The sequence below is a fragment of the Otolemur garnettii genome, unplaced genomic scaffold (assembly GCF_000181295.1).
Source record: "Otolemur garnettii isolate 467f Iridium unplaced genomic scaffold, OtoGar3 scaffold00038, whole genome shotgun sequence".
Classification (NCBI taxonomy): Eukaryota; Metazoa; Chordata; class Mammalia; order Primates; family Galagidae; genus Otolemur; species Otolemur garnettii.
In genome coordinates, this window is record NW_003852433.1 from 7,372,142 (window position 1) to 7,391,736 (window position 19,595).

Here is a 19,595-nt window from a genome sequence, read left to right on the forward strand (position 1 = left end):
AAATAAAATAAATAAATAAATAAATAAATAAACGTGGGAGTTAAAGCATAGGTTTTGGAGTCAGACTGACTGGAAATCCTGACTGTGTCTTTTGTTGCATGAATGAGCTTCAGTTTCCTTGTTAGCAAAGTGGGACTAAAATAGAACCTATGTTGTAGGATTTACATGATGAATAATATAAAACCACCCATTTATATATTTATTGCAAAAACAAGACTTTCTATTGTGCATACTGTTCTATGACCCTTCTTCCCTTTGGTTAGGGGAAACTGTCCCACGTCACCATGATGTGTCTAGGTCAGCCTCTTTTTCCCACACAGCAGAGCAGAATATTCTACCTGTTGCTATAGCATGACTGATTTGCCATGGGCCCCTTCTCACCCAGCATGCATGCCTATCAGCGTGAAAAGATGAAGGAGGAGAAGAGGAAGAGTCTGGAAGCCCGACAAGAGAAACTCAGGCAGCTTGTGCTGGAGGAGCAGGACTTGCTGGCCAAAGAACTGGAGGAGCTGAGACTAAGCATGAACTCGCGGGAAAGAAAAATCCGAGAGCGACACATAAATCTGAAATTAGCCCAAGAAGAGCAAAGGAAACTGGTAGATTTCTCATAGACTTTCAGGTGGTTATGGGCAAGGAGCATCCCTGGCCTATCATTATTGCACATGAGGGGTGATTCCTGGGTGCTCTAGTCTGATGAGATGCCAGTTAGCTTTAGAGCCAGCAAGAAAAATGCTTACTCTTGTGCAGGGAGTGTGTTTTGGATAAGTCAACCCTATGCCATTTAGCCCTATAAATTAGTACATCCAGGTCCTTTTCCTTATTCTAGTTCTGTGGTCCTGCACAGGTATATTTATCTTCCAGAGTAGTTGTGTGAAACAATAAGCACCAATCTATGTTTTTCAGCCTGCTTATTTTGAGACCCTCTAGGTTGAATCCATCAGTGACATCAGATTTTGGCTCCTTTTTGTTTACTATTGTAAGAGTCATTTGTCAGTGTTACCCAGTTCTTCTCAGCTGTCTGGCTCCCAGAACTGTGGGTGCAAGGCGAGCAATTTGAACACCAAGTACAGTGACAGTGTGTGAGTAGAGATGCTGTGTGCCTGAGCTGACTTCTGTGTGTCATATGAAATATGCATGTATATGAAAAATCACATCCAACTTCCCTTTTTGTTTTCTTCATAGATTGCTGAACAACTTTTGTATGAACACTGGAAAAAGAATCACCCAAAACTTCGAGAGGTAAAAATCAAAAACCTTCCATTGATGTGCCTAAGTAGATGAGATTAAGTTCTTAAACTTTTTTTCTTTTTTTAAAACTATATCTTGGCTCGGTGCCTGTGGCTCAAGTGACTAAGGTGCCGGCCACATACACCTAAGACGGCAGGTTCGAATCTAGCTCGGGCCTGCCAAATAATGACGGCTACAACCAAAAGATAGCCAGGCATTGTTGTGGGCGCCTGTGGTCCCAGCTACTTGGGAGACTGAGGCAGGAGACTCGCTTGAGCCTAGAAGTTGGAGGTTGCTGTGAGCTGTGATGCCATAGCAGTCTACCCAGGGGGACAGCTTGAGGCTCTGCCTCAAAAAAAAAAAAACAAAACTATATCTTGTATTGGGTTGAAACAGAGGAGGGCAACTCCAGCCACATATCTGGTGCACACTACACTGTCACCATGTGGGTGTGTGGAGATTAAAATGGTCCCTGTTCTTAAAGAGCTCACCGTCCAGCAAGGGAGAGAGTGGACAGCTTCTTGCAGTGCAGATGTGGGGTGCTGGCCGCCTGGGAAGGGGGGCAGGGGCCATGCCTCACTTAGTCTGGGATCAGGGAGACATCGCAGAGGAGTTGCTGGGATGGAGGAGTTTGGAAGGACAGTGTTAACTTGATGGTGTAGAGCAGTGGTTCTCAACCATCCTAATGCCACGAGCCTTTGATAATTCCTGTGAGTCGCGACCCACACATTGAAAACCGCTGTTGTAGAGGTTAGGAAAGGATGTTTTAGATAGATGCAGCTATGCAGGAACCAGAGCTGAGACACGAAAACAGCAAATCCAGAGAGCTCTACATCTAGTGTGAGTGAGGGTGGGATGTCAGGTAGGGAGAGGGAGCCCCAAAAGATGAAGCTAGCAAGATAGATCATGTTAGATGTGGAGTGGCCTTTGTGGCCTGCCCAGGAAGCACTGGGGGGCACCTGGACAACTTTAAGCAGGGGCATGTGGGAGCCCAGCTGCATTTTGGAGAAATAACCTCTGGCAGCAGTGTCAAGGTAGTAGGTGGGTGGGTGTGATGCCAGTCGAGGGGCTTCAAGTGATGGTAAAGGTCTAAACTAGGGTGACAGGAGGACAGAGCTGCAGGAGATAGAGGTGGCATCATTTAGCAGAGATTGTGCTGCAGGGAGATAAGCCCATCTATTGCCATTAATTTATTTTAACTGGCAGTTTTTGTATACATTTGGTTTCATTATATATTTATAGTCACATTTAGAAATTGCCAAAACACATGGCTTGGTGCCTGTAGCACAGTGGTTACAGTGCCAGCCGCATACACCGAGGCTGGCAGGTTCAAGCCCGGCCTGGGGCCAGCTGGACAACAATGACAACTGCATCAAATTAATAGCCGGGCATTGTGGCAGACACTTATAGTCCCAGCTTCTTGAGAGGATGAGGCAATAGAATCACCTAAGTCCAAGAGTTTGAGGTTGCTGTGAACTATGACGCTACGGCACTCTACCGAGAGTGATAAAGTGAGACTCAAAAAAAAGAAATTGTCAGACACTAAGTAATGGAGCATCCAGGTGCTTTTGAATATTATGCAGTTAGTGCTAATTAATCCGTATGTGGATACCCTGGCCAGTGGCTTCTCCAAAGCTGTGTACTAAGAAAAATTTGTTCAAACATTAAAGATAGTTACAGATGTTCACATCTGTAAGCTGGGAAAGAAATTTTAAACAGTTTCCCAAACAAAAGCTCATTTCTATTTATTTATTTGAGAACAGAGTCTCACTTTGTTACCCTCAGTAGAGTGCTGTGGTGTCATAGCTTATGGCAACCTCAAATTCTTGGGCTTAAGTGATTCTCTGGCCTCAGCCTCCCAAGTAGCTGGAACTGTAGGCCCCTGCCACAATACCTGGTTATTTTTAGAGACAGGGTCTCACTCTTGCTCAGGCTGGTCTGAAACCTATGAGCTCAAGCAACCCACCCGCCTTGACCTCCCAGAGTGCTAGGATTACAGGCATGAGCCAACACATGCAGCTGTGCAATTCATTTCTAATATGGAAGATTGTCTACACTCAGTCCTCTTACTCTTAACTCCAAACTTGTTGTGACTGTTTCTGTATCACTGATACAGAGACTACCTATTTCTATAGCTACTTCACTGCAGAGGAAGCTTTGGGGGGCCAGGTAAGAGATGCAGTGTGCCCCTCTCCCAGCTGTCTCCCGGGGTCTGGGGCTTGCCATACTGTAGACCAACCAGGGATGGCCTTTGAAACTTTGTTTCCATTTCAGTGTCTGCTGACATGCTTCTCACTCAAACCCAGGGGCACTGTGAGAAAAATCTGTTATTTGTTCTAACTTGAGAGATTGGTTTAGAAGTGCCTGGCCCTATGGTTTTCTGATTGACTTGCATTCAGACCGTATATGTCAGGATCACCCTGTGCTCCCTGGTTGGACATCTGAGCCATTCTGAGTCCTTGAGAGGGGAAGTCATAGCTGTATTACACCATGTGGCACAGAAGCCAGCAGCAGCATGCTATCCCCCACAGTTAATATCTATCCAGTGAACCAGTGAGTAAGTTAATATTCTCCCCATTCTTATCCTCAGATCGAACTGGACCTTCACAAGAAGCATGTGGTAAACTCTTGGGAAATGCAGAAAGAAGAAAAAAAACAGGTGTGGTATATGATTCTGGAAATAGTCCAATATGCTATGGTGTGAGACTATTTCCATATATTTGAATTTGTTTACTGTTTTTAGTATTAATGATTCTAGTTGAGGAATAGATTCTTTCTCAGTTTATTTGGCTCTTGTTAAAACTGAATATTTAGCTGGGTGCAGTGGCTCACACCTATAATCCCAGCACTTGGGAGGCCAAGGCAGTGGATTACCTGAGCTCACGGGTTCAAGAGCAGCCTGAGCCAGAGCGAGACCTTGTGTCTAAAAATAGCTGGGTGTTGTGGCACGTGCCTGTAGTCCCAGCTACTTGGGAGGTTGAGGCAAGAGAATCGCTTAAGCCCAAGAGTTTGAGGTTGCTGTGAGCTATGATGATATGGCACTCTACGAAGGGTAACAAAGTGAGACTGTCTCAATAAAAATAAATAAATGAAACTGAATATTCTTACATATACTAGAATCTTGTGTCTTCATAAGACACAAGCGCAGAGTAAAGGTGACTAGGGCTAGGAGGTAGTAGGTGGAATATATGTCTTTAAGGGTATCATTGTCACTCTTTTGATGTAACTTTCAACCCTGGCCTACAGTGGCACTTCTTGGGGTAACCATCCACACTTCCACACACTGATAACTTTGCTTCTAGGTTCATTCTGGACAGTATTTTGAAGGTAGAGGAAACCTGACATTGACACTCTTCCTTGGTCTCTGGGGAAGTGTCACTTCTGCGGGTCCCATAAAGGAAACTAAACCCTGGAAGACACACCCTCCCCCAGTTGCACCACTGAGTGGGATTTGTCTGGGCCCTGTGGCCTACTGAAGGGAACTGGGTCTCCAGCTGGTCTCTTGGGGTGGATATTGACCTCCCAGGTTGATTTGCCCCATTGTAGAAAGAAGCCACTGAAGAGCTAGAGAACAAACGGCATGAAAATGAATATGAAAGGACACGCAGGGAAGCGCTGGAACGGATGAAAGCTGAAGAGGAGAGGCGGCAACTAGAGGATAAACTACAAGCCAAGGTGTTGCTCCAGCAGATGGAGGAACTGAAGCTGAAGGAGGTGGAGGTGAGTGCAAGTCCCTCTTGGCCCCCATGGCTGCCTCTCTGTAGTTGCTCGTTAGTATAAAAGGGGTACTTAAAAAGCCATGATACAGGGTGTGGTGATTCTACAAAGGGCAACAACTGCTGGGCTCTCCCTCTTCTCACACGAGTTCCCTTCTGTGGTTCTCCTCCTGTGTTGTATGCCCTGATTCTAGAACATTAATGAGACAGTTTTGTCCTTATAGATGTGTCTAGAGACCTGCTGTAGGAGAGGCTTTTCAGACCTTGGATTTTGCAGTGCATTAAGTAGACGTGATGTTGTCAAATGGTCTAGGACCCAGCTCTTGATAGGTAGCAGGTTTTGAGTCTTGAGGCATCAACTTTGAAGGGTTTTGGTCCAGGAAACTGCCTTTTACGAATACTATGCTAATTTAAATACTAATTTGAGAGGGAGGGAAAGTTCATGCTCCTTTGACCTCTCACCCCTTCCTAGGCCCAGATGAGTCAGTAACTAGATACTTAGTGCCCACTACTTATTCTAGATGCTAAGCACTGGGCTGGAAGCTAGAGATTGGGTCTGAGCAAAACCCATAGTCCTGGCCACAAGGCAGGGGCCATGTCCGGTGGAAAGACAGACATTCAGTGGGAGCTTAGAACGTGGGGCTGAGAAAGACTTGCAGGAAATGGCTCACCTGAGATGGGATAAATGAGCAAGTTAAGCAGGGCCTGAAGGACTCAGAGCCACCTCTGTCGTGAAGTGTTTGCCAGAAATGGGAGGTAGAGGAGAGAGGAAGATCTGATTTCTATGATCTCAGATCCTGGTTGGGTTTACTGTCACCATAACCACAGGCGGCCAAACTGAAGAAGGAGCAGGAAAATCTGTTGAAGCAGCGGTGGGAGCTGGAGAGGCTGGAGGAAGAGAGGAAGCAGATGGCAGCCTTCCGGCAGAAGGCAGAGCTAGGGTATGTGTGAGAAGGGTTTCCTAACTCTGCTAAAGTAGTGGTGGTGGGGGGCTCTTACTTTCTCAGACTTGGGATTGGTGTCCCTGAACCCTGAAAGCCTAGTAAGCAGTCATCTAACCTCCATTTTTTTCTTTATAAGGCACAGAAGGCAACCTATTTTATTCACTTACAGGCGCTTTTTGAGACATCAGTATAATGCACAACTTAACAGACGTACACAGCAGATCCAAGAGGAGCTGGTAAGTCTAAGGAGAAAGCTTGGCTATGTTTTTTACTCTTTTAGAAAAGATATTCTTACTTAGTATATGAGTGTATTCTGATAAGAATTAGACAAAGTGAGGGATCAGGGGAATGGGGAGAAGTTGGTCAGAAGGTATACACTTCTAGTTATAAGATGAGTAAGTTCTGAGGATCTAATAATACAGCAAGCTAACTATAGTTAATGCTGTATTGGCCAGGTGAAATGGCTAACACCTGTAATCCTAGCACTTTGGGAGGCTGAGGCAGGAGGATCACTTGAGGCCAGGAGTTTAGCCTGGACAACACAGAGAGACCCCATCTGTACAAAAAATTAAAGAATTAGGCATGGTGGCATGTCATTGTAGCTCCAGCTACTTGAGAGGCTGAGGCAGGAGGGTCACTTGAGCACAGGAGATTATAGTGACCAGTGGTTACACCACTGCACTCCTCCAGCCTGGGTGTAACACAGGAAGACCATATCTCTTAAAAAAATAAAAATATGCTGGGCACAGTGACTGATGCCTATAATCCCAGCACTCTGGGAGGCTGAGGTGGTAGATTGCTTGGACTCATGAGTTCGAGACCAACCTGAGCAGGAGTAAGACCCCAGTGTCTAAAAATAGCCAGGTGTTGTGGTGGGCGCCTGTAGTCCCAGCTACTTGGGAGGCTGAGGCAAGAGAGTCACTTAAGCCCAAGAGTTTGAGGTTGCTGTGAGCTATGACGTGATGGCACTCTACCATGGGCGACAAAGTGAGACTCTTGTCTCAAAAAATAAAAAAAATACTTTATAAGAAACGATAATACTGCATTTTCTTAAAATTTGCTAAGAAAGTATATCTTCAGTGTTATTATCACACAAAAAGGATAACTGTGAGGTGATGAATATGTTAATTGGCTTGACTCTAGTAATCATTTCATAATGTATATTTATATGAAAACATGAAATTATACTTCAGTAAAGCTGTTATTTAAAAAACAAAACACAGCACAAAATAAGATTTCCTCCTTGACCAGCCCTGCAATTTCTGCCCCTTCTTAGAGGTTTCCTTCTAGATGTGTTTGCCCTGTGCGCGTGTACACACACACCCCCACACACAAAGGTGGTGTTTTTTTGGTTGTTAATTTAAAGTGTAAATTAAGTTGTGTTCTTTATCATACTTAACAATAAATCTCTAATTACTAAAAAGATCATCATACTTAGATTGAACTTGTTCTTTTTAAATCACTACCTCGTGTTTTTGTTAAGGACACCAACAAGCTCCTTCACTGAGATGAGAACAAAGGGCACATAAGCATACACAGTCAGTCCCCTGCTCCCTGCCTGCTACAGTCAGGGCAGATCACTGGGAGCCGTGGCACCATCGTTCTTGGCATGCAGCTTTTCCTCATACTTTCACAGGTTCCACTGTCGAGGTGCACATAGTAGCTAATTCCCTACCAAAAGGCACTGGGGCTGTTTCTGGGTATTCCCTCTTACAGAAAACCAGCAGTGAGCATTCCATGCATATATCTTTGAGCGTTTGTGTTGTTGTCATCTATATTAGAGGTAGAATCCTGCCAAGTTGTCTTCTAAAAAGCCATGCTTCCAGATTGTGTCCAAGGGCATGTGATGGTGGAGGGGGTCTCTCCTTTTAGCTAAAGGAAAGTACCTGATCCTGTGCAGCGCCTAAGCCGTCCTCATGTGGTGATCCCTGGACTGTTCTGGAAATAATCCAGCATCTTTGCAACTCTATCTTAGTTGGGAACATTGCGATGGATCGCAGATACCAGTGCAGAAAGGAAAGGTGTGGGCAGGAGGGCAGGCTCCTCTACCGGCCAGGGCTGTAGAAGGGCTCTGTCGAGTACTCTGTCTAGTGATCTGCCACCACCCGGCTTGTTCTAGGAAGCAGACAGGCGACTCCTGGAGGCACTCCTTGAGAAGGATGATGAGACCCAGCGTGTTCACCTGGCCCGGAGGGAGCAGGCCATGGCTGATGTGGCCTGGATGAAGCAGGTCATTGAGGAGCAGCTGCAGCTGGAGAAGGCGCGGGAGGCAGAGCAGCAGATGCTGCTGAGGTGAGAGGTGGGAGCTGTCTGGGCAGGACACTCCTGGTCTCAAGTTCAGTACCTTGAAACGGCCATCTGTGAGGGTCACCCGTTACTGAAATATCTGTCCTTGTTGGTTTGTCCTTCATTCCTGAGGAACACATCTTTGGTAATGGAGCTGGCTTATAGTGGTGCTGTCCTTACATTATTTCAGATAGAAATCATTAAGGTTGAGAGAATGATCTCTGTTCATCTAAACTCTTTGAGATTTGAAAGGAAATTTTTATCTTTTTATGGAGATGTTGAATGCCCCTTAGGGCTATAAAAATGGGTCTACGTCTTAAAAATTAAACTAGTAGATTGGAAGAATCAAATAATAAGTCATATACATTGAGCACTTATTGCTGCCAGATACTGTGCTAAGTGCTTTATGGCCTTCATCTTATTTACTCCTGACATCCAGCCAAATGGTGGGACATGGGACATAGAGACTTGAGATCACTCACTTGAGGGCCAGGTGAACTATTGGTGACCCCAGGCATGTGGTGATGGGGCTTAAACATAGAAGGTGCCTTCCTCTTCTCCACATTCTGGTGCTTTCGTTGACCTCAGTGTTAAATGGCCATAGTGCAGGTTACCAAATGTGCTTTTTGTAAGGGATAGGGTATTAAGGTGACTTAAAATATTTATACTTTCTGCAAATGTTGTCCTTAATTGTCATCTTTTAAAAGTACGTAGCTAAGTTTATTTGCAGGTTGGCCTTACAGGAAACGTGCACCATGCAGCCCTGTCTGTTCCTAGCTCACTCCCTGCCATCAAGGGTGGGAAGGAGCCTGCTGTCATCCCTTCTGTGTTTGCCCAGGGAGGAGGCCAAGGAGATGTGGGAAAAGAGAGAGGCAGAGTGGGCACGAGAGCAGAGCGCGAGGGACAGACTGATGTCTGAGGTAATCCCACCTATAGTGGATGGGGACTGGCTGTTGGGTTCTGGGAAGATGTCTGGGAATTGTTCTGGGAACAGAGACTTCTCTGGTCATTTGAAGTGGGCTTTAAAAATAAGGTGGTGCCTGTGGCCTAGTGGGTAGGGCGCCGGCCCCATATACCAAGGGTGGCGGGTTCAAACCTGGCCCCAGCCAAATTGCAACAAAAAAAATAGCCAGGCGTTGTGGCGGACACCTGTAGTCCCAGCGACTTGGGAGGCTGAGGCAGGAGAATTGCTGAAGCCCAAGAGTTTGAAGTTGCTGTGTGCTGTGACACCACTGCACTCTACTGAGGGTGACATAGTGAGACTCTTGTCTCAAAAAAAAAAAAAATCATTATAAAAGTAATTACAAGCACATTTGGGAAAAATATCAGAAGTACAGGAAAGTAAAAATGGAAAAAAGTCCCCTGAGCCCCATCATTCACACAGCTGTGATTGCTTTATTCCCATCTTTTGTTTTTTTTCCTACATATTTTTTATTATATTGTGCTATTTGACTTCAGGCATTTTTAACATGCTGTGACTTCTTTATAAACACTGTTTTAATGCCTGTATTATGGATCATCCTATATCATCCCATGAGTGTGCCATAGTTTTCTCTCCATTCCCCTCTTGTGGGGATTCTGGGTCCCCCCCCCCAACTTTTGAGCCATTACTTATGCACTGCAGGGAGCTTCTTGGTGCATGGGGCTTTTCCAGAGTGTAGTTTTTTCCTTGAGGTGGATGACAGACGTGAACTGGAGAGCATAAGTGTTCTCTTTTTCTGTAAGGTGTGGAAGACACACCCTAGTCACTAGGAAATCTATTGGGGGAAGACAGTTTTCATTATCTGTGTATGAGAAATTGTATGTTGTGTCTGTTTGCTATCATTTAGAATCCTTGGGAAATTGGGTCCCAATTGGTGATATCTCACTTTTGTGAATACAAGTATTCTAAGCAGCTTTTGACTTTCTCCATTTAAATTTCCCTCCTTGTTATAACCACTTTACATGCCTGCCCTCCAGCATTACTTTTGGGTAGGGGAGGTAGCTCCCTCCTTCCTGATTCCTGACTCCTAACTGCAGTCTGGGCTGGTGGTGGGACATCACACTGCTCTGGGTTCAAGTCTTAAAGATAGCAGGCTTTTGCTGCTTTAAGCAGTAACTTTAAATCCAAAGTTTAGAGGAATGATGCAGATTTTCCATCTTGTTATCTGTGCGCCTGTGATTTTCTTCTGTTTTTTAGAACCTGCTGTTGGAGGGTTGGAGATGCATCTTGTCACTGTAAAGTTTCTCTGCTTCCAGGAAGAGGGCTCCATCTCTGACTTTGTTTGTTTGTTTTTAAATCAATTGTAGTGACTTTTTTTTTTTTTTTTTGAGACAGAGTCTTGCTTTTTCACCCTCGGAAGAATGCTGTGGCATCATAGCTCACAGCAACCTCAAACTCCTGGGCTTAAGTGATTCTCTTGCCACAGCCTCCTGTGTAGCTGAGACTACAGGCGCCCACCGCAATGCCCGGCTATTTTTTAGAGACAAGGTCTTTGGCTCAGGCTGGTCTCAAACCTGTGAGCTCAGGCAATCCACCTGCCTCAGCCTCCCAAGTGCTGGAATTACAGGCATGAGCCACGATGCCTGGCCCAATTGCAGTGATTTAAGTGGCTCTGCAGGGCCCACAAAAAGGTCTTTTTAGATAGGGCTGTCACCCAGACAACCATCTTCATGATGGAGTCCTACTAATCACTTGATTCTGTTCTGTAGATCACAAAGATTCCTTCAGACGATCTCTTCTTCCATTCCTTCATATTAGGTTACACATTCTGAAAGTATATCTCTCTCTTTAATATTTTGTGTTCAAACCAAGTTACTTCTTCCTCACTGTCAGTGATTTTTTCATTATCATCTTATTCTTCTTAACACAGTCAGGGCATGACATACTATCTTCTAGGCCCAGGGATGGGAAGCTGCAGGATTGTAAGAGAGAGAGAGAGAGAAATCATCTTCCTAGGAGTGGCAGACACCAGGCCTGACCTGCAACCTGCATGAAACTGTAGGTGAACCCAACCCCTTTGTGTCTGCTGAGATTGCTGCACCATGGACTACACAGCATCAGAGGCTTACATCAGAAGGACCTTAACAGAAACAGGAACAGACCATGAATTCACACAGCCTTAGGCTGAACAACTCTTAACAGCAGTCCTTGCCCATGATGCCAAGATTCCTGAGCTGATATTATCACTTCAACTCTATTAGTCTCTTCTGTTTTCAGTTCATTTTGCAACTTTCTTAGAGCCTTGCTCTCTTGGTCTCTACTGGTGTTTCCTTGAATATGACTATAATCTGGCCTTCTCCAATATTTCAGGAATATCATGTTTCTGTTCAGGATAAGCATGCTTCTAAAGCCCCAGAAAAACTTCTGTTTTCTCATCAGTACTCAAATTGAGTTGTTTGCACCAGTTCTGCAGTGTTTCAACACTTATTATTAATTTTTGTGTCTTGACACAAAATGGTCAGCAAGTGAAGAATTGGTGTTTTACATCTAGCTCTTGGGGAGCTTTGAATTGTTCATTTGTTGGAGGTAGATGAATTTGGTTGTGTTTCCTAAGATCGTTCAGTTTGACATGAAAAGTTGAAGAAACAGTTGGTTCCATTTGTTTTATATTTGATTTGTCTTTAGCTGGAACCAATGTCAAAATAACATTTTTGTCATCATCTCTTTGCTCCTCAGAGAAACTCTTCTTGATGTTGTCATGATTTAAGTCTGTTATTTTCAGCAATATCTAGGGGAAGGCAAAGCCAGCAGTGTTAAGGATAGGTGTATCTCCATCCCCAACTCTTCTGATCTGTTAAGTGCTCAGCTGTCTCTCAATAACACACAGTCAGTGTACAAAATACACCGGCAAACGTGACGAACATTGATAGGACCAAATCCTGTAGTTGGGGCCCTGCTTCTGTCTGGTGTGTTCCAGCCCGAGGATTAGGCTGGGTCTTGGTGCAGCTGCAGCCTGTCCAAAGCTCATAGACAGAGTTGAACTAAAATGTTCCTTTTCCTTTCTGCTGAGGATAGGTTCTGACAGGGAGACAACAACAAATACAAGAAAAGATTGAACAAAACCGAAGGGCACAAGAGGAATCCCTGAAACACCGGGAGCAACTCATCCGAAGTCTTGAGGAAGCAAGAGAGTCAGCTCATCGTGAAAAAGAGGAGAGTGAAGAACTGAAATCAGCCAGAAAACGAGAGCTGGAAGCTCAGGTGGGGCTGTGCCTGGGGGCAGGAGGTAGTTTCAGCAAGGGGACGCAGGCCTGGAGACAGCAGGCCCTGCTGTGGCTCTTGTGTTGTTGAAGGGCAGGATGCAGAGGCTCTGACTACCTCCCGGAGCTTGCTTGTGTCTTTGAGAGGCAGTGCCTCCTTTTATTTTCAGCTGAAATCCTGACCCTCCTGATTGTGGCTCAGCTCCACTTGGTTAACCAAGTGGAACACCAGACCATATTTCTGTCTGTCCACAACTTTTGGCAGTTGGCTTATTGGTACAGCTTTCACAAGGTGCATGGTACCTACCATACATACAGCCTTTCCCACTGGCACGTGCCATTGCTGTTGCTTGGCTCTGATTCTCCAGCCTGGGTGGGACCCCAGGCTTTCTCTCTGGAACAGAGGCAGAGCTCTGCCCTGTGGGCCTTGTCTCAGGGTAACTTTGCTCTTGATGCCCAGGTTGCAGAGCGCCAGCTGCAGGCATGGGAAGCAGACCAGCAGGAGGAGGAGGAAGAAGAGGAGGCCAGACAGGCAGAGCAGCTCACCGACGCCCTGCTGCAGCAGGAGGCGAGGACAATGGCTGAGCAGGGCTACCGTCCTAAGGTAGGGGCCTCCCAGGTGACAGGCCACCACTGGCCCCGCTCCTCTGGGCCTATCCATCACTCTCTGCTTAGGTCTATTTTCCAGCACTCCAGGTTGTTCCTTGCTGCTCTTCTCTTGTTTCTTTCCCAATTAGTAGAGAATCTGACATAGTCTATTTCAGTCATTGGTTGGGCCTAGACTAGCCCTGGAGGTGGCTCTGCCTCCTGCCTGCTAAGTGGCATGCCTATCCACCTTGTTTGGGGACAGAGCAAGCTAAGAAAGGCTGTGGCCACAGCTGCTGAGAGGTGATAGCAGTGGGTCTAGGCTCCAGCTGTTCAGAGACTGCAGCCAGGTGAATGGGAGATCTGTTTCCCTCCTTTCCTCTCTGATCGTCTCCTCTTTCTGTGTATGTATCTTTCTTTCTTATCTCTCAAGACTACAAGTACAGGGCACCATGGGGTGCACAGAGAAGCAAAGGATGCTCCCTGTGCTCTGAGAGAGCTATGACTGAAGTACCCTGGCACTGAGTGCTCACCGGGCGTGTTGCCTCTACCCTCCTTACCCAGGGCCACTTGCTACTCTAAAGTGTGTTCCCCAGAACATGTGATGCAGAATGAGGGCTGGCTCTGTCATGGTCAGATACCTTTGGGAAACCAAGGGAAACAAAATTAGAGCAGGTACTGCATCTGCTGTAGAATGGAACGTCCTAACATGCTGAGACTCTCAGATGCAGGGAACAGCATTTTCTAATCTCACTTGACCATGGATGAGTGAGTAGCTCAGCCTCAGGCTTTTACAGAGCATATGGGAAAATGTTTCTTGCGGCTGGTACTTCTGTAAAAAAAATTTACAAAGTGCTTCATTTATGGCTTAGGGTCAAAGTTTTCTTCAACTACAAATAAAGACAGCCATTTGTGTTTTGCTTTTAGCTCTAACTTAAAATGAGGTTAATTCTCAGTGCTTTAGAAACTGCTGTTTGATCAGTTATTATGTTTTCTTTCTTTTCTCAGCCTCACGGACATCCTAAAATTGCTTGGAACTGACTTCACTGGTACCATAAACTCAGAGAACAAGGATGCTGAGGTTTTGGGTATACAGCTGTCACACAGTTGTATCGTCCTGCTGTAGTCAGGACACTGTCATATAGTTCAGTGATGCCTGAAGGTTTTTGGTATACTGCTGTCACACAGTTGTATCGTCCTGCTGTAATCTAGGACATTGTCATATAGTTCAGCGATGCCTGTTCAGGTACGTGATTAAAAGCCTTAGGGTATGGCCAGACATAAAAGTGTTGTGGATTTGCAATACCCTGCAAGATGCTCTTTTCTGCTTTTCTTATCCAAGAATGAAGAAAGGGTCTTTTGTAAGCACATATGTACAGTGGTGTCAAGTAATCTTATAATCTGTAAATAATGTAAGATTCTAGTCGATACTAAGAGCTACAAGTAGTATCAAGTCATTAGGGTACATGGTTTCCTATTATCTCACCCACTGTCAAGTAGTCTTATGTATTTATAAATAATGTAAGATTCTAGATCAGTACTAAGAGCTACAAGTAGTATCCCAACAGGGATAGGATGATTGCCTATTATTTCACCCTTAATTGTCAATCTCCAGTGAAGACTCTAGCTAGAGATGAGAGGGACATAGTTCAATTTTAAAAATTGGTATTTATTCTATTGAAAACAAATTTGCAGGTCTTGGCATAGTTTATTTCAGGGTTTATTAATTTACTGGTCCCAAAAGGATCATGTCTTTTGTATTCTGGAAGACAAGAACTATGAACAAACAAGACCCCTGAGACAGTCTGATGTGGTCCATGGTTGATTTCCAGCACTGTGTGTGGGTGAGTGATCCCAATATGTATGTTACAGAACCTCAGAAGGTCACATGGTTGGCTAAACCTTTTAAAGGTAGCAGTGATACCTGGGACCTCTAGTGTCTTGGGAAGTTCTTGGCTGTGACCAGCCTTCTGGGATTTATGTGCCCAGAGAAGGAGGTACTGAATCTGAAGAAACTAGATCAGACTCAGAGCTACACACTCGGCCAAAAAATTCTCTCCCACATCAGTGTGCATAGTTTTGGATTAATCTCTACAGATACCTACAAGTTCCTTACAGCAATAATCATATTTTTATGACTTGTATTTTTTCCATTCTATCCTCTGAAGTTTCAGTTTTCATTACATTGTGTCCAGGACTCTGTATCTCAGTAAATTACAGCTAATTACAGGGCATTATTCCATGGTTATTAAATTAAAAACCACAGTTTGTTAAAAATCCTAAGTCTAAGGGCTATATTACCTTTCACTTTCATTGTGCTATAGAAACATTGAACTGCAAACTATGTCCTTAATCTGTTTTTTATTTCTTTGTCTTAAAATTCTTTGGCTGTGATCCCTTGAGCACTGCTTTCATTATGCGTGCTTGTATTGTTTTAGATGTTCATTTATTGTGAAATAAAGATCTGGTTTGATGGCATTGCTTCCAGGCTCTGTTACTGTAGCTCTATTTATTACTGCAAAATGAGTTGCTGGCAATAGATTTTTTACTGATTTAATTAATCCACATCTCCTGTTGAGTTGCTGGCAATAGATTTTTTACTGATTTAATTAATCCACATCTCCTGTAGGTTTGGATATTTTCTGTAACTGGCCAAATTTTATAGGTTATATTCATTTTTCTTGTGAAAATGGTGCTTTCTCTCCTTTTATTTCCATCAGAACCACAGGAAATTATAAACAATCATATCTTCCATGAGCACAGTATGGAATCCATGTGGACAGGGTAATACCTGGGAAGTAAGTATTTCAACATTGATGGAATAAGTATTTTATAATTTTTTTTTTTAATTGAATGGTAACTATGTACATTAATGCACTTCTAGGGTACAGTGTGGGGTTTTCACACACAATCCGAAACACTTCCATCAAACTGGTTAACATAGCCTTCGTGTCATTTTCTTTCTTTTTTTTTTTTTTTGTGTCATTTTCTTAGTTAATATTTTAAAACGTTCACATTCTGCTCTTAGAAAGATTCACTTGTACCCTTGTTTATAAGTATTTTAATGTTTAATATATTGAAATGTTTCTGCTCAAACCAGGCCAAAGTGTTTTTTAAATTTAGAACATTTTCTTATTCTATTATAGCCCATATGCCTCTTTATCTCATTGTGTTCTTTGTGTTATGGTTATAGATACGTATATTGGTTTATTCTTTCTAAGTACTTTTTTCTGTACTTAAAGTTAATGATTTCAAGATTGTTCTTTGGCAGATTCTTTTACAAAAGTCACTTTTAGTACAGATGGTTCTGAAGCTGCTGTGAAATGATTCTTGTGCTATTATGTCAGTGATGACTTGTGCTCTTTGTCGGTTCCTCGTTTAGCACACATTCTCTCTAGGGAGAGAAGGCCTGGAGAAGTCAGACAGTTGAATAAGAACAATGACAAGAGTCAGACACATAGGTGTCACCAGCAGACACAGAGCCAGTTCTAACTCATGGGGCTGATGCATAATTTATGTAATAGATATAGTCAGTACATCCATATTTCTTTAGGTATATAATGAACATTTTTTCACCATCTGGAATTTTAGTTAGTTTTCAGTGTTCATAAAATACAGAACATCACTTAAAAGACACTGTAATGCCTTTAACAACATTGGCATTAGCAATTTTTGATCACCTTGACCAAATTCAGCCATGAAGCCATGTGGAGTTTGATGTTAGGGTGTTTGACACTGTAATGCGTTCATTTTAGAGGGTCATTTATTTTATGATTTAATGTTATGATTACCCAGAGAACAGTGTCTACCTCAAGGACATAAGTTGGGATTTTTCAACATGTATCTGTAGCTTATTTCACTGTTATACATAACTGATTGTATAAATTTACCATCTTTTATTCTCATTTGTTTGGTTTCCAGTTTTTTTGAATAAAATTTTGTTTCTAGACATCTCCTTGTACATAGCTTCTAGTGCACACACTCTAGATGACCTCTACTGAGGTGGCTAGACGTGGGGCTCTTTCAACATTCTACCATAGGAGAGCGCCCAAGCCATGCAGCACTGAAGTTCATGCTGCTGACTTGCGGCTCCTGAGACAACTTAGCCTCTGGACCTGAGGACTTACCAGTGTCACCAACTATGGCTCTTGAATCACATATACATTTGATCCATCTGGGCTGCTGATAAAATGAGGTTCTGTGGGCACTATGGCAGTTGCCGTGGCCTTTGCCAGTGATAAACAAGGATTAGATTTCTAGCATTTTAGGCCCAGACCTCCTCACCACATAGGCCCTCTTAGGTGACATAAAGCAGCATCTGGCTCCACTGCCATCCCCACATCACTAACTCCTGGATCTCCAGCCTAGTCCAGACTCCTGTATTCCCACCACTTTGACATCTCCACTGTGTCTCAGAGGTGCCTCAAACTCAGCATACCCCAGACTAAAAAATGTTCTTCCCCTAAACTGCTGTTAACAACCCTCCCCAAATTCACTTGGCTTTTCTCCATTGTTCTCAGATAAATGAATGGTGTCACCATCCATTCGGCCAACTTTACATGCTGTAGGCCCAGGGTACGAGGTCCTGCTGCTGACACGGAGTCTCCAAGGCCATCTGCTTTGCTCCCTGCTTTGCTACCTCTGACTTCTATCTGAAGTTACCAATCCAGCCCACTTTTTTTTTTTTTTTTTTTTTTTTTTTGAGACAGAGCCTCAAGCTGTCCCCCTGGGTAGAGTGCTGTGGCATCACAGCTCACAGCAACCTCTAACTCCTGGGCTCAAGCGAGTCTCCTGCCTTCGCCTCCCAAGTAGCTGGGACTACAGGCGCCCACTACAACGCCCAGCTATTTTTTGGTTGCAGCCATCATGGTTGTTTGGCGGGTCCAGGCTGGATTCAAACCTGCCACCTTAGGTGTATGTGGCTGGCGCCTTAGCCACTTGAGCCACAGGCGCTGAGCCTGGCCCATTTTTTTTTATCCTACATTTCCTACAGAAATCTTTTATGAACAAACCCCTGAAGTGAAAATCTTCCATATTCTTCAAAGGCCTCTCATTGCACTTAGGACCGAAATCCAAATCCTTTCCTGGCCCACAAGGCCCCGTACTGACTTGTCCCCCAGAAGCCCTCTTGGAATTCTCCCAAGGCCACAGTAACTACCTCCATGCCAGGCCCAGAAACAGAAATATCAGATTGGTATAGAGATGCTGCTTACAGCATTAGTTATGGTAGCAAAAACCACACCCTAGATGTCTAACACCAGGGGGCTGTTTGAGTTTGGGATGTTTGGCAGTGCATTAGAATGGAAAGGAAAGCTTAAAAAACAGTTCTGAAGAAATGTTCCTGCTGTGCTAAAGAGTTCAAAAGTACTATTTACATAATTCAAACTTTAAGGAAACAAAATGTTACCTTTAGTTATTTTCAACAGTTGGGAGCATGGGTATTTTTCATATAGGGTGCTTTTCTACAAAATTTTCCACAGAGAAAAAAAGGAAAAAAAAAATTTTCCACAGAGAACACATAATCTTTGAAATGAGGGGAAATGTAATTTTTAAAATGGAAAAAAAGGCAAATACTAGAAATAATTAACAAAGTTACAAGATAAATCTGAGCCAAGCAACCTTCCCTGCATTCCTTAAGGAAGTGTACATCAGCCCACATCAGGGAAAATTAAGGACCGAGTCCCAGATTTATGAATGTGGGAGGTGTCCAGTCAGGGTCCAGTCCTACCACGTTTGGAGTACCCCTCCAGACCTCTCTCTGAACAACTTGGACAGACATTATTCATGCCAATCTCAAAAGGTCACATGCTGTGTGGTCAATTTATGCAACTTTTTTTTTTCTGAGACAGTAGAGTACTGTAGTATCCTAGCTCACAGCAACCTCAAACTCTTGGGCTTAAGACCCAGTGGTTCTCAACCTTCCTAAAGCTGCAACCCCTTAGTACAGTTCCTGTGGGTCACAGCCCATAGGTTGAGATCGCTGGCTTAAGCAATTCTCTTGCCACAGCCTTCCAAGTAGCTAGGACTACAAGCACCTTCCATAACACCTGGCTATTTTTTAGAAATGAGGTCTTGCTTCGGATCAGACTAGTCTCGAACCTGTAAGCTTAGTCAATCCATCCACCTCAGCCTCCCAGGTGCTGGGATTACAGGCATGAGCCACTGCACCTGCGCCATTTATGCAACTTTCTTTTTTTTTTTTTTTTGAGACAGAGTCTCACTATGTTGCCCTCAGTAGAAGGCTGTGGAGTCGCAGCTCATAACAACTCAAACTCTTGTGCTTCATTGATTCTCTTGCTGCAGCCTCCTAAGTACCTGGGACTATAGGCGCCCACCACAACACCTGGCTATTTTTTGTCATTGTTGCAGTTGAAATTGTTGTTTTAGCAGGTCGGGGCTGTGTTCAAACCTGTCAGCCGTGGTGTATGTGGCTGGCTCCCTACCCATTGAGCTACAGGCACTGCCACATGCAACATTTTTAAAGGACAGAATTAGAGAGATGGAGAACAGATCTGTGGTTGCAGGAGACAGGGTGTGTCTCTAAGGCAGCAGCATGAAGGAACACTCCGGTGACAGAACAGGTCTGTACCTTCATTGTAGTCACAGGACTCCACGTGGTAAGATGGCATATAACTACACCCACAGGCTCGGCGCC

General features: G+C 44.1%; 1 protein-coding gene across 1 annotated transcript; it reads left to right on the forward strand.

The window, feature by feature from the left end:
* Window positions 1–376: 376 nt before the first annotated feature.
* Window positions 377–15,470, forward strand: TCHP (trichoplein keratin filament binding). The gene is made up of 11 exons (XM_012805186.2): window positions 377–596; window positions 1,183–1,239; window positions 3,818–3,886; window positions 4,774–4,947; window positions 5,772–5,884; window positions 6,057–6,123; window positions 8,007–8,179; window positions 9,012–9,093; window positions 12,171–12,356; window positions 12,816–12,959; window positions 13,949–15,470. The coding sequence occupies exons 1-11, from the start codon at window positions 387–389 to the stop codon at window positions 13,979–13,981; spliced, it is 1,308 nt and encodes a 435-aa protein (XP_012660640.1). The 5' UTR covers window positions 377–386; the 3' UTR covers window positions 13,982–15,470.
* The last annotated feature ends 4,125 nt before the right edge of the window (window positions 15,471–19,595 follow it).

Bases quoted from the DNA above. Each gene is read 5' to 3' on its own strand.
- TCHP (XM_012805186.2), top strand. From the start codon at position 387: ATGCATGCCTATCAGCGTGAAAAGATGAAGGAGGAGAAGAGGAAGAGT. The intron at 6,124-8,006 runs GTAAGTCTAAGG...GGCTTGTTCTAG, and splicing joins AGCAGATCCAAGAGGAGCTG to GAAGCAGACAGGCGACTCCT. The intron at 12,960-13,948 runs GTAGGGGCCTCC...TTCTTTTCTCAG, and splicing joins AGCAGGGCTACCGTCCTAAG to CCTCACGGACATCCTAAAAT.